General features: G+C 35.7%; 1 protein-coding gene across 1 annotated transcript; it reads left to right on the top strand.

The window, feature by feature from the left end:
• Nucleotides 1–4,325: 4,325 nt before the first annotated feature.
• Nucleotides 4,326–6,343, top strand: LOC104104201 (CASP-like protein 4D1). The gene is made up of 3 exons (XM_009612219.4): nucleotides 4,326–4,590; nucleotides 5,185–5,320; nucleotides 5,915–6,343. Exons 1-3 carry the CDS (start codon nucleotides 4,382–4,384, stop codon nucleotides 6,128–6,130), a joined length of 561 nt encoding a protein of 186 aa, XP_009610514.1. The 5' UTR covers nucleotides 4,326–4,381; the 3' UTR covers nucleotides 6,131–6,343.
• The last annotated feature ends 6,631 nt before the right edge of the window (nucleotides 6,344–12,974 follow it).

Below are 12,974 nucleotides of genomic sequence, written 5' to 3'. Positions count from 1 at the left end.
ACTATATTAATTAATAAAATAATAATTAATATTTATTAAAATAATATAATATATTATATCATAATTTTATAAGATTAATATTATATCAAATTATTCGCACACTGCGCGAATTCCAACACTAGTATGCAAGGATCAAAATGAATAATAGGACATAATGAAAGATAGCTTATACATAAAAACACCATAAACTTAGTTTAAATTGCAACTTAAACATCAAAATAATGTTGAATTCCATTTAGTCCCATGAACTAGATTTTTCTGTGTTCATTATCACATTGGACCAAAATTTGGTGGGATGTATTTTTCACGGGCCAGGCACGTGGAGCATTTATGCACGTGTCAGTTTTAAATTAAATGATTGTTTTCTTCTTTTAAATCAGTGCATTTCTGGAGCATATTTTACTTTCGGCAATCTGTAAAACGATTGGCTAGGACCCTATTTTTTCCAGCGTAAATATAATACTTAATTTAAGCACACGACTTTCTATTTTACATAAAATACTAGTAAGTTTTTTTCTATTTAATCTCGCACACTGTTGGGATCTAGTTTTTTCTAGCAACAAGTTTGGCCAAGACGCCATTTTTTCGGGCGCAACTACAGTTTTAAATTTTAAATACGTGACATTTTATTTTGACTATATTATTATTCTGTTTAATTGTGTATTATTGAGAATCTACTATTTCCTACCAGATCTATAACAAGCTTGGTAAGAACTCCACTGTTTTCTAAACATTAAAGAAGCGATATTTTATTTGAAATTGAATAAACTTTTTCATAATTAACTCGCTCGAAGCATAATTTAAATTGAATAACTTTTTTCCGTTTAAATCATGCATTTTTAGGCATCCATTTTTCCTAACCAGATCTGTAACAAGCTTGGTAGAACTATATTTTTTCTCCTAGCTAGATCCAACAATAACATAAACCAAAAGAAGAACAAAATGTGAGAATCCAACAAAAAAAACATGTACAATTGGAGCAAATTGTTATTTTATATGACCAGATGTCAATCAGGTTGTTACGGAAACAAACAGTGATATGGAAGCTTATTCAATTGTTGTTTTATTTATATATTAAAGCTTATTTCACTTTTTCCTTGCTCCAACGTGCCAACTAGGGGTACATAGGTAGGGTTGGTTCGGGTTTTTCAGTTACTAACAACAACAACAACATACCCAATATTATTCTACACTATGGGGTTTGGGGAGAGTAATGTGTACGTAGACCTTACCCCTACCTTGTGAGGATAGAGAGGTTGTTTCCAATAAAGCCTCGGCTCCGAAAAGTATATGCACCACATTAATGAAAATATAGACAAGAATGGACAGTACCAAAAGGCCATATAAAAGCAGAATAAAAACAACAAAACAGTAAGGTGATCAACAATGAAAGAAAACAACAGTTAGTCATAAAAACCTACTACTAACATAAAGTGAGACTGTGTGCCATTACTAATGTTATGAACACTCTAGACTACCTACTCTACTATCATAATCCTCGATCTCGATACCTTCCTATCAAGGGTCGTGTCCTCGGTCAGCTGAAGTTGCGCCATGTCTGCTCCATCAATCTCCTAACAAGGTAGATGACTTCTGTAGTCGAATGTCACAACATAAACCCAAGCTGGTTCTCGAAAATAGACACACTCCTCCTCACCATTAGCTCTACCACTCTCTCCCAGACTTTCATACTATGACTAAGCAACTTGATACCTCGATAGTTATTACAATTTTGGATATCACCCTTGTTCTTGTATACAGGAACCATCGTGCTCTACCTCCACTCTTCGGGCATCTTGTTCGTTCTAAAAATGACATTAAATAACCTAGTGAGCCACTCTAAGCCTGCCTTGCCCGCACTCTTCCAAAATTCCACCGGGATCTCATCCGGCCCGGTCGCTTTGCCCCTGCTTATCTTATACATAACTTCCTCAACTTCATCGACTCTAATCCGCCTACAATACCCAAAGTTATAACGACTCCCGGAGAGTTTCAAATCACCCAATACAATGCTCTTGTCCACCTCCTCGTTCAAGAGACTATGGAAGTAGGTCTGCCATCTCCAACGGATAAGCCCTTCATCCAACAAAACTCTACCTTCTTCGTCCTTGATGCACTTCACTTGGTCCAAATCACGTGCCTTCCTTTCTCACGCCTTGGATAACATGAACAACCTCTTATCCCCACCTCGGCCCTCGAGTGCCTCATACAAACGACTAAAAGCTGCAGTCTTGGCCGTTGTAACTGCTAGCCTTGCCTCTTTCTTAGCCAACTTATAATGCTCCCTATTCGCCCTTTTCTCCTCCTCGTCTACACTTTCCACTAGCTTCAGATACACTGCTTTCTTGATTTCCACTTTTCCTTGAACCTCTCCTTTCTACCACCAATCTCCCATGTGACAACCAGAGTAACCCTTTGAGACCCCTAATACCTCTCTTGCAGCTTCCCTAATGCACTGCGCAGTCGTGGTCCACATAGCACTTGCCTCCCCACTACTCCTCCAAGCCCCCATAGTCACCAGCTTGACCCCCAACTCCTACGCCTTAGCTTCTGTCAAGGCTCCTCACTTTATCATATGTTGGCTATACATCGCCCTCTTCCTTCTCTTCCTCGTGATCTCAAGATCCATGATCAGGAGCTTATGAAAGGGCGAGAGGTTCTCACTCGGGATGAACAATCCGTGCAAATACCTATATCGAACTTCCTGAAGAGTAAATAATCAATTCGAGTCTCGGTCACCGAACTCCGGAAGGTGACCAAGTGCTCCCTCTTCTTCGAAAAACTCGAGTTTGCTATCACCAAATCAAATGCTCTAGCAAAGTCCAGCAGAGACGTTCCTCCTCCGTTTCTATCTCCAAAACCAAAGCCACCATGCACATCATCATACCTTCAGACGTCGCTCCAATGTGTCCGTTGAAATTTCCTCCTATGAATTTTTTTTCGATATGCGGGATACCACGCACCATCTCATCTAAATCCTGCCAGAAACGCCTCTTGACTTCCTCATCCAAGCCTGCTTGGGGTGCGTACGCACTGATTATGTTCAATACTAAAACAATTATTCGAGTTTTTGAATCTCAGCTTTTTTCGGGTTTTTCAGTTTTCTCGGATTTTTCGGGTTTGTTTCCGGTAAATTTATGCTACAAAACATATAATTGTGCTCCACATATTTTTTTTGGTCTTAGTAGGATACAACTATATAAGGTACTACCTAAGAAAATAATACAAAATAATGTGAGATGAGTCATGGCATTGTACTAAAATATTCAACAATGAAGATAATAAAATCGCATAAAATCAAATATTGCTAATTAATAAGCCATAATGAAAATAAATAAAATCAAAATGTACTAAGTAAGATACAACTATATAAGATATTACCCAAGAAAATAACACAAGAAAATGTGAGATGAGTTGTGACATTGTACTAAAATATTCAACAATAAATATAATGTAGTCGCATAAAATCATAATGAAAATGAACACAATCTAAAAATACTAAGTCGTGCTAAAATATGTACAACTATTGTTATTCTTAGTATTAAATTGGATATATTTTGTTAGTATCAATTAGTATTGATTTAGTTTTAGTTTGGACTTTATTTGAGTTACTAATATTTTATGGGTTATAAAACATATTGGACCATTGAAAAGTTCTAAGTCGAAGCTCAAATGATACGTTAAAATAAAGAACTATGAAAAAATTTAAGAAATATTTATAAATTGTATTACAATAAATATTTTTATGTATAATATATTTTTAAAACTTGTATACATGTAATATCGGGTTGGTTTGGTTTCGGTCCGACTTTTTTTAGTTAAAATCAAACCAAACCAATTATGATCGGCGGTTTTTCTCTAGTACCAAACCAAATAAAACGAAATCATAGTCGAATGTTTTTCTCCGATTTGACTCGAATTATAAATTTGATATGATTTTTCGATTTTATTTGTACAACCCTAGTGTCAACAACACCAATGAACTAAACCACTCTGTCTCTCCGCCACCTAACACTTTGCGTGGCAATTATAGACTCCAAAAATTGTAGTTCAAAGGGTAATGTAAACTTTTAAATATGTAACTTATAAAGTGAGTGACATCTAGGGTCTTTTTTGAAGAAAAAAAAATCTAGTGCATTTTAAATTTTATTAATATTTTAAGACTAAAAAAAAGAAGAGAAAGAAATCTGTAGATGCAACAGGAATTGCAAAACAGTAATTAAATAAGGAAAACTTGTTTGTGAGACATATGTCGTCCTTTGAATCACGTATTACGTATAACGGAAACGAGTCCCCTACAAGATTATAAAAAGACAACCATTGAAAAATTTACCAAGTGCTATGGTGAAGAGGCTTTTCAGGTGAAAATAAAAAAATAAAAATGGCTGACTTACCTCAGTATGACTTCAATGAAAAGCCATCTTCTTCATTATCATCCAATAAGATGCCATTGTTTACACTATTGGCAAGGGTAATAACCTTAGCCGCTTGTGTAATTTCATTAATTGTATTGCAGAATAATGAAATTACTTGGATGTACAATGGTATGGAAGGTGGGAAATTTAACTACGAGGGTTACAGTTCTTACAGGTAAGCTTCCTAATCTCCTTATCAATCATTGGTTAAACAAAAAAGAACGAAATAAATAAGATCATGAAATTTTAGTAAATCTATATTTGAATATAATGAAGCTAGTGGTTTCAATATCGGATAATATATCCTACATTCTTAAAACAATCAGCAATTGCCTGGTCAGGTATACGGATTGTTAAGGAGATTATAAGTTGAAGTTTGGCGTATATTTTGGGAATCTGAGAAAATTAGTCAAAAATAGACATGTGTTTAGTGCGCTGCGATTCATGCAATTGCTGTGTTAATGGTATGCTTATATTTCGATAATTAATATTCCCCTTCTAGGTTTTCGTTTGAGTTGATTTGTTAGTCACCTTTTTACGAATTTGTTAGGTGCAATGATAAAAGGTAATTTGTTTTAGTCCCAAAATAAATTGTCAAACTTCAGTTTGTTTTGAAGATTCAGACTGATTTTCGTTTGAAATAAAACTACAAATTTTAGAAATGAATAAAATAACTTATTTGGTACATTATAAGATCATATTTGATAAGCATTTGAACGGTAATATCATAAATAGTGTTAATGATAATGATTATTGCTTATTTGTACAGGTACATGTTTGGTGTACTGGTAGCAGGAATTATTTACACTATATGGCATATTCCTTTCGCAGCATATTACCTGGTAGCAAAGAAACGTCTCGTAGACCACCAAGGCTTTCGCATGTTTGAATTTTTTGGTGACAAGGTTAACTACTAAATTCTTCGTTTTCCTTTTTTCCAGATATTGAAAGCATTAATATGTGTTCAGAATGTTTTAAAACATTCCTATTTTCTTAAAATGTTTTAACATTTTATATGATGATCGCGTAAAATTGTTTATCATATCACCATTTAAAGATAACTAAATCTAACTATCCATAATCAGTGGACTAGTAACCCGTAAAGTGAGGCAAACAATCATTTACTGTAGGTTAAATTGCACCGATTCTATAAAAATTTAATTAAGAGAAATTCATTCTTAAATTATATTAAACAATAGTCAATACCGGATTTTTTTCAGAAAACTGCAATTTTTTTATTTTTATTTTTTATTTTTTGTGTTTTGACAAGGATTTGCAAATCACTAGGTTGAGATGCAACATCACACAAACTATTACATTTTTGGTAAGATTTGTCATTGAGAATATTATATTCCCACAAAGAATAGATAATTTAGGACTTTCAAAATTACAAGAAAAATAGAGAACCAAAAAGCAAGGTACCAAGACATAAAACTATGAAAGAAACATTGCTAAAAAGATATTTTTTTAACGAATTCAACTTCATGAATTTTATGCAGATCATATTAGCCGTATTGGCAACTGGAGCTGGAGCAGCACTAGGTGCAACTGTGGAATTATCAAAAGCTCATTTCCCAGACTATTATTCAAAACAGATGCATAACTTCTTGTCGGTGATGTATGCCCCTAGTGCACTTCTTGTAGCTGCATTTGTTAGCTCTGGAATTTCGTCTGTCCTCTCATCTTTGAATCTCCACAAGAGTGATCAAGACTAAAAAAAAGTAGACGATTTCAAAAATCTTTTCACGACAAAGAAATTCAAAATATTGTACCCAAAATTGGGGGTGTTGTATGTTACTCTTTGTTGTGTGGATATCTTCATATCTTAGGTTAACTAGTGAAATTAGTTAGTAATTTTTGTGGAGAATATCAACTCAGCTTTGTGTGGTCTGTACGTTGAAGATTTTAGTTTATGTTTCTTTGTACTACTGTGTCACGACCCAAAATTCAACTAGTCGTGATGACACATAATCCAACCCGCTAGGTAAGCCAATTAACAACTATCCAATTCTAATGAAATTTAATAAGACAATTAAGTAAAAGAAAATATCTGCATCTTATACATTTCCCAAAAACTGGTAGTACAAATCATGAGCGTCTAAGATTTAGAATTTACAAAGCTGGTATGAAATAAAGTACATCATCTGTTTGAAATATACATGAACATATCTTTCATAAGTCTAGAGCGACCGTGAACAAGAGGCGGCTATAACCAGAACACAGGTATATCTTCAAATCCAACTCCCGTCGAACACAGTAACATCAGAATCCAACATCTGCACGCAAGGTACAGAAGTGTAGTATGAGTACAACCGACCCAATATACTCAATAAGTAACAAACCTAACCTTAAGTTGAAAGTAGTGACGAGGTGGAACAGAGGTCGGAGTCCAACACCAATAGCCAACGACAAGTCATAACAACATAATAATAATGGTACAATAAACATACGCAAATATAAGATGCTCAAGTCGTTCGCAGTTCCGAAAAAATAAGCATGTTTTTCTAGTATATCAGTGAAAACCCAATTCTTTTACCGAAATCACCAAAGCATGAGTAGGTTTGTAAAACCTGTGATATTTCCCAAAACTTTTCAACAATAATAAAGATGTTTCATTTTTAAGATAGCATGAGGAAAGTACATCTCTATGCCTACACGTCAAGATGCAGGTGAAATCATGAATGTCACCGAAACCAGGTAGCAGAAAGAAATGCATATCTATGCATGTATCTCAAGAGTACGCATGTCAACTGCAATGTATCTCAGTGATAAACTCATGTACTCACACTCTCAAACTACTCAATCTCACTACCTCATACTTTCCACTTATCATGCTCAATCACTCAGTACTGTATATGGCCAATTCAACCCAGGGAAGATCCATGCCCAATCAACTGACAGTCAGTCACTTAGTACTGTATAAGACCAATCCAGTTCAGGGAAAGATCCATCCCCAAATATAAATGATTCGGGCAAGATCCATGCCTAGGGAAGATTCATCCCTAGGTATAATTCAACTACGCTTACTGGGGGTGTGTACAGACTCCGGAGGGGCTCCTTCAGGATCTATCTGCACGCAAGGTGTAGAAGTATAGTATGAGTACAATCGACCCCATGTACTCAATAAGTAACAAACATAACCTTAGGTTGAAAGTAGTGGCGAACTGAAAAAGAGGTCGGAGTCCAACACTGATAGACAATAACAGTTCATAACAACATAATAATAATGGTACAAGAAACATACGTAGATTTAAGCTTCTCAACTCCTTCGCAGTTCCAAAAAATAGGCATACTTTTCAAGTATATCAGTGAAAACCCAATTCTTTTACCGAAATCACCAAAATATGAGTAGGTTTGTAAAAACTGTGATTTTTCCAAAAACATTTCAACAATAAAAAGATGTTTCATTCTTCATAGCATGAGAAAAGTACATCTTTATACCTACATGTCAGTATGCAGGTGAAATCATGAATGTCACCAAAAACAGATCGCAGAAAGAAATGCATCTCTATGCTTGCATCTTAACTATGCATGTCAAATGCAATGTATCTCAGTGAAGAACTCATGTACTCACACTCTCAGAGTACTCAATTCAGTGCCTCACACTTTCTACTCATCATGCTCAATCACTCGACATGCTCAGTCACTCGGTACTGTATATGGCCAATCTAGCCCAGGGAAGATCCATCAGTCCAAGCGCTAAAATAAGCCAGATCCAGGCATTAATTAATAAAATATGGTACGGCGTGCAGCCCAATCACATAAACATCACTCACAAACAGTCCCTCGACCTCACTCAGTTATCAGACTCTCCAGTCTCTCGGGCTCACAATGTCATGAAAATCAGCCCAAAATTATGATATGATGTATCAATAAGTAGAAACAGAGACTGAGATATGATATGCAATGAATGAACATGATTGAGTACGAAATTACAAATTAAACATATAATTCGACATTAGAAATGACCTCAGTGGTTCCCAATAATACCGACATTTGCCTAAGCATGATTTCTTACATGAGTCCCAGCTCAGTTTTTCCAACACATGAAAAACACATGAAAAATATAAGTCAATTGACTACACAGCTCTACGAAATCGACCGAGTCTCAATTCCTATGGTGCACACCCACACGCCCGTCACCTAGAATATGCGTCACCTCCAAATAAATCACATAACACGTATAATCAGGGTTCATACCTTCAGCTCCAAGTTTAGAAGTGTTACTTACCTCGAATAAGCGAAATCTAATACCAAGCAAGTCAAGCGATGCTCCAAAAATGCTATCCCGCTTGTACCAACCTCCAAACGGCTCGAAACTAGCCAAAAGAAACTCAAATACATCAATTAATGCCTAAGGAAACAATTCCAATGATAAAGGTCTAATTCTTAATCAAACGCCCAAAATCAACCAAAAAGTCAAACCCGGACTCGCATCTCGGAACCTGATCAAACTTATAAAATCCGATAACCCATTCAATTACGAGTCCAACCATACTAGTTTCACCCAAATCCGACTCTGAATCGATGTTCAAAACCCAAGAATTTGCTCTATGAAACTTTAGTAAAAAACCCCCAATTTCTCTTTAAAATTCATCAACCAAATACCAAAAATAAAGATAGATTCATGAAATAAAATCAAAACCTAGTGTAGAACACTTACCCCAATCCTTGTGATAAAAATTGCTTCAAAAGTCATCTCAATCCGAGTCACACATCTCAAAATATGATAAAAGAACCAAAACCTTGATTTTTATAGCTTTTGGCCAGCAGAATCCGCATATGCTGTCACAATGTCGCATTTGCGAACACATTTCGCTTCTGCAAAGAAATCTCTGAACCAACAACCACCACTTTTTCCATCCAGTACCCGCTTTTGCGATCGCGCTCCTACGCACACTAAACCGCATCTGCGGTCACGCAGATGTGCCCATGCACCCACACTTGCGACCATCACGCCCAACTGTCCCTACCCGCTTTTGCGATGGGTTGCTCGCTTCTGTGGAGTTGCTTCTGTGAGCTCCTAATTTTTGACCATATTTGAGTTTTTATCACTTATTTGTATTTAGTATTTTCTAAGTTTAATCTTGATATTTTAACTTTTATATTATTTTATTAGTATATTTTATTAGATAATATATAATATTTTTAACAAAGTCTATTACATAAAGGGCGGAAAAATTTATTTTAAATTATGGACTAAATCTAATAAAATTGCTTTCTACTTTTCCTATACTATTTCCTTGTCACATCAACCACCTACTACATTATTCACTTGTCACATCCACCCCTTTTCCCATCATTCGTTTTCAACACTCCTCTCATCTTTTCTTATTATATGTACACACGTGAGGAAGAAAAGAGGATATAAAAAACAGAGGGGAAGATAGATCTGGAAAAAGAGAGAAAAAATGAGAGAGCTAGGGGAAAGAGAGAACGGACAGATAGTGAGAGAAAGAGAGGGGAGTTGAAAGCCAGAAACAGAGAGGGTAACATAGTAAAGAACAGAGGACGGTGTCCAAATCTTTGATTTTCCAAGTCCAGATTAAAGAAAAATTAAACAAAAATATTTTCCCCATTTTATTATTGAAATAGTTTGAGATTCAGAGTTAGAGTTTGATTTTTTTTTATCGAAGTTCATTGTTTGAGCTCGTTTGGAGTTGCAATCCGTGTTTGGTTTGGAGGTCCGTTGAGGATCGAAATTTTATTTTAGCTGCTGATTCGGGGTATCGTTTGAAGTTAAGTCCGTGGTTCGCAGTCCGAGTTCCTGATGCGGTTTCATTTTACGGTCGGATTTAGTTCGCCGTAGTTTGCTATAACCGAGTTCTTGTTAATCACCCGGCTAAAAATATTTTCGTTAATCCGAGTTCAGAGATTGTTTTAGCTCCACTTGAGGTCCATTCTTTCCTCTTTCCTTTGCTCTTGTCATTTTTTTTTAGAATTATCTCATAGGATTTGTCTGTCTTTGCTTCCTTTAATTAATCTCCATGGATGAATAACTGTTGTGGTATGTTTGTTGATTGACATGAATTAGTCTAGTTATTGCTTTTTATTAAATTAGTGGTTGAATTTGATTTTCAGTGTTAGCACGCCAAACTAAAATGAGACTACTAATCCTTAAGAACTCCACTTCGATTTTATTGACTTTGGAATAGTAAATTGGGTTGTGGGGTCAGTATTTGAAAAGATGAGAATTTGTTAATTTAAATTAAATAAAATCTAGGCTTTGGTCATAGTTCATGCTTATAATTGGGCTTAATACTAAGTTTAATTATATTTTATTCGTTTGGACCGCTAGTAGCATGTTTCGGCCAACCACGCTTGGGTAGGCAAATTTTTAAGACGTTTATATTTTAGTTTTGAGGTGAGAGGTCGTCGCCTTGGTTTATTATTTTATTCGGAGAATGCCTCGAGGATTTTGTATATATTTTATCCGGGGTATGTCCCGTAGTGAATGTAATAAGAGGTTGTGATGAACACAGTTAGAGTGCTTTAGGCGCACTTTTTAATTAATCGCGATTATGTATACGTTCGCGTGACATAATTGTGATTTTCAAAATTAAAATCGCAGTATGCGTTCGTGCAACTTTGGGCAAAACAATCTTAATATTAATAAAACGCTAATAATTTTGTACACATACGCGTGACATGATTTTGGCACAATAAACAAAACGGATTCACACGCGTGATTTGTTTCAAAGATAATATTTTGATGATTAAAAGAAGACAGATAAAACATGGAAACCAATAAATCACAGTCTATCCAAAATAATATAAGCCAAATGTAGTCAATAAAGCGATCGTGCTAGAATCACGAGACTCGGGGAATGCCTTACACCTTCTCCCCGGTCAACAAAATTCCTTACCCGGACTTTGTTTTCGCAGACCAATAATAATATAGTCAAACCTTCCTTTGACTAGGGATTCAAATAAAAGGTGACTTGGAACACCCAAAAACTCAATTCCAAGTGGCGACTCTGAAAATAAAATAATCCCTACTCAAGTTTTTCACTTTAATTGGAAAAACTCTTTAACCCACAATCCATAAAATAAAACACATAATATCTTATTGGGGGTAGAAAAGGGGTGTGACAGCTTCTACGACCAAGTTCCATAGAAGCGGTTGCACCAGCAACCCAAAAATTCCAGCAGCTTCAACAAGGCTTCAATCGATCCGAACCCGCACCGAAACATATCAAATCAACTTGGGATGAACTCAAATTTTGCACACAAGTCCAAAATAATATAACAAAATTATTCCAATTCCCGGAACCACAATCCGAATCCGATATCATCAATGTCAACTTGTCACGATCCAAACTCCTAACCTGTCATGATGGCGCATATCTCAATACTAGGCAAGCCGACAACCTCAATAAATCATAATATTTGAATTTTATAAAAAATCTCGCAAATTACTGACATAAAATACATTTTCAAAATTCGGTGTCACTCAGTACATGAGCACCTAAATGATTACAAGGTCTGACTGATAAAAACATTTTTTGAAAAATATAGAAAACTACAATAACTGAAAAAAAAAGAGTCAAGGTTTGCGGACGCCAAGCAGCTACCTCAATAGTATCCACAGATAAATCTCCGAAAAACTAACAAGCGTCGTATCCATAGGTACCTCGATCTGCACACGAGGTGCAGGGTGTAGTATGAGTACAACTAACTCAGCAAGTAACAATACTAAATAAAAAATTAAAAGTAGTGACGAGCTTCACAGTTGATTCCAATTACAGTAATTTCCAACATAATAATGTAGGCATGCTTTCAAGTTCAACATTTAAGGCCAAACTAGTAATATCATGTCAAGTTCAATTGAAACATAAGATAATATCTCTCAGAAATTTCCAAACAGTGATATATGATAGCTGAAGTGCAACAATAATGAAATCAAATGCATCCTCTCATGACCATAGTCACTCAGCCATTCCATTCACTCAGCACTCGCACTCAGTAGGTACCTGCGCTCATTGGGGGTATGTACAGACTTCGGAGGGGCTTCTTCAGCCTAAGCGCTAAATTTCGCAAGGACAACTCACGTGCTATAGTATCAATATCTAGATCTGCACGGACAACTCACGTGTCACAGTATGATATCTGGATCAGGACAGACAACTCACGTGCTGCACGGATAACTCACATGCTATAGTATAATATATGGATCTGCACGGACAACTCACGTGATATAGTATAATGTCTCATAATCAGGCCCACGACCTCACTCAGTCATAGATCTCTCTAGTCTCTCGGGCTCTCAATAATCATGAAATCAACCCAAACAACATTGATATCATGCATCAATAATGAACAATAGACACTGAAATAAAATAAACAAGTAAATTGTGACTGAGTATAAAAAAAATAATTAAGCAGATAGTTCAATATGTACACGACCTTTGTGAGTCCTTATAGTGCCAACACATAATCTAAACATGATTTGTGGTTTAATTTATCTATTACATAGAGAATGTACATATAACAACAGGTTATTCAATTACACAGTTCCATGGAATTTGACAAAGTCACAATTCCTACGGTGCACGCCCA

This window comes from Nicotiana tomentosiformis, chromosome 11 (assembly GCF_000390325.3).
Source record: "Nicotiana tomentosiformis chromosome 11, ASM39032v3, whole genome shotgun sequence".
In the NCBI taxonomy this organism is placed as follows: Eukaryota; Viridiplantae; Streptophyta; class Magnoliopsida; order Solanales; family Solanaceae; genus Nicotiana; species Nicotiana tomentosiformis.
This window is presented reverse-complemented; position numbering and strand designations above follow the sequence as displayed.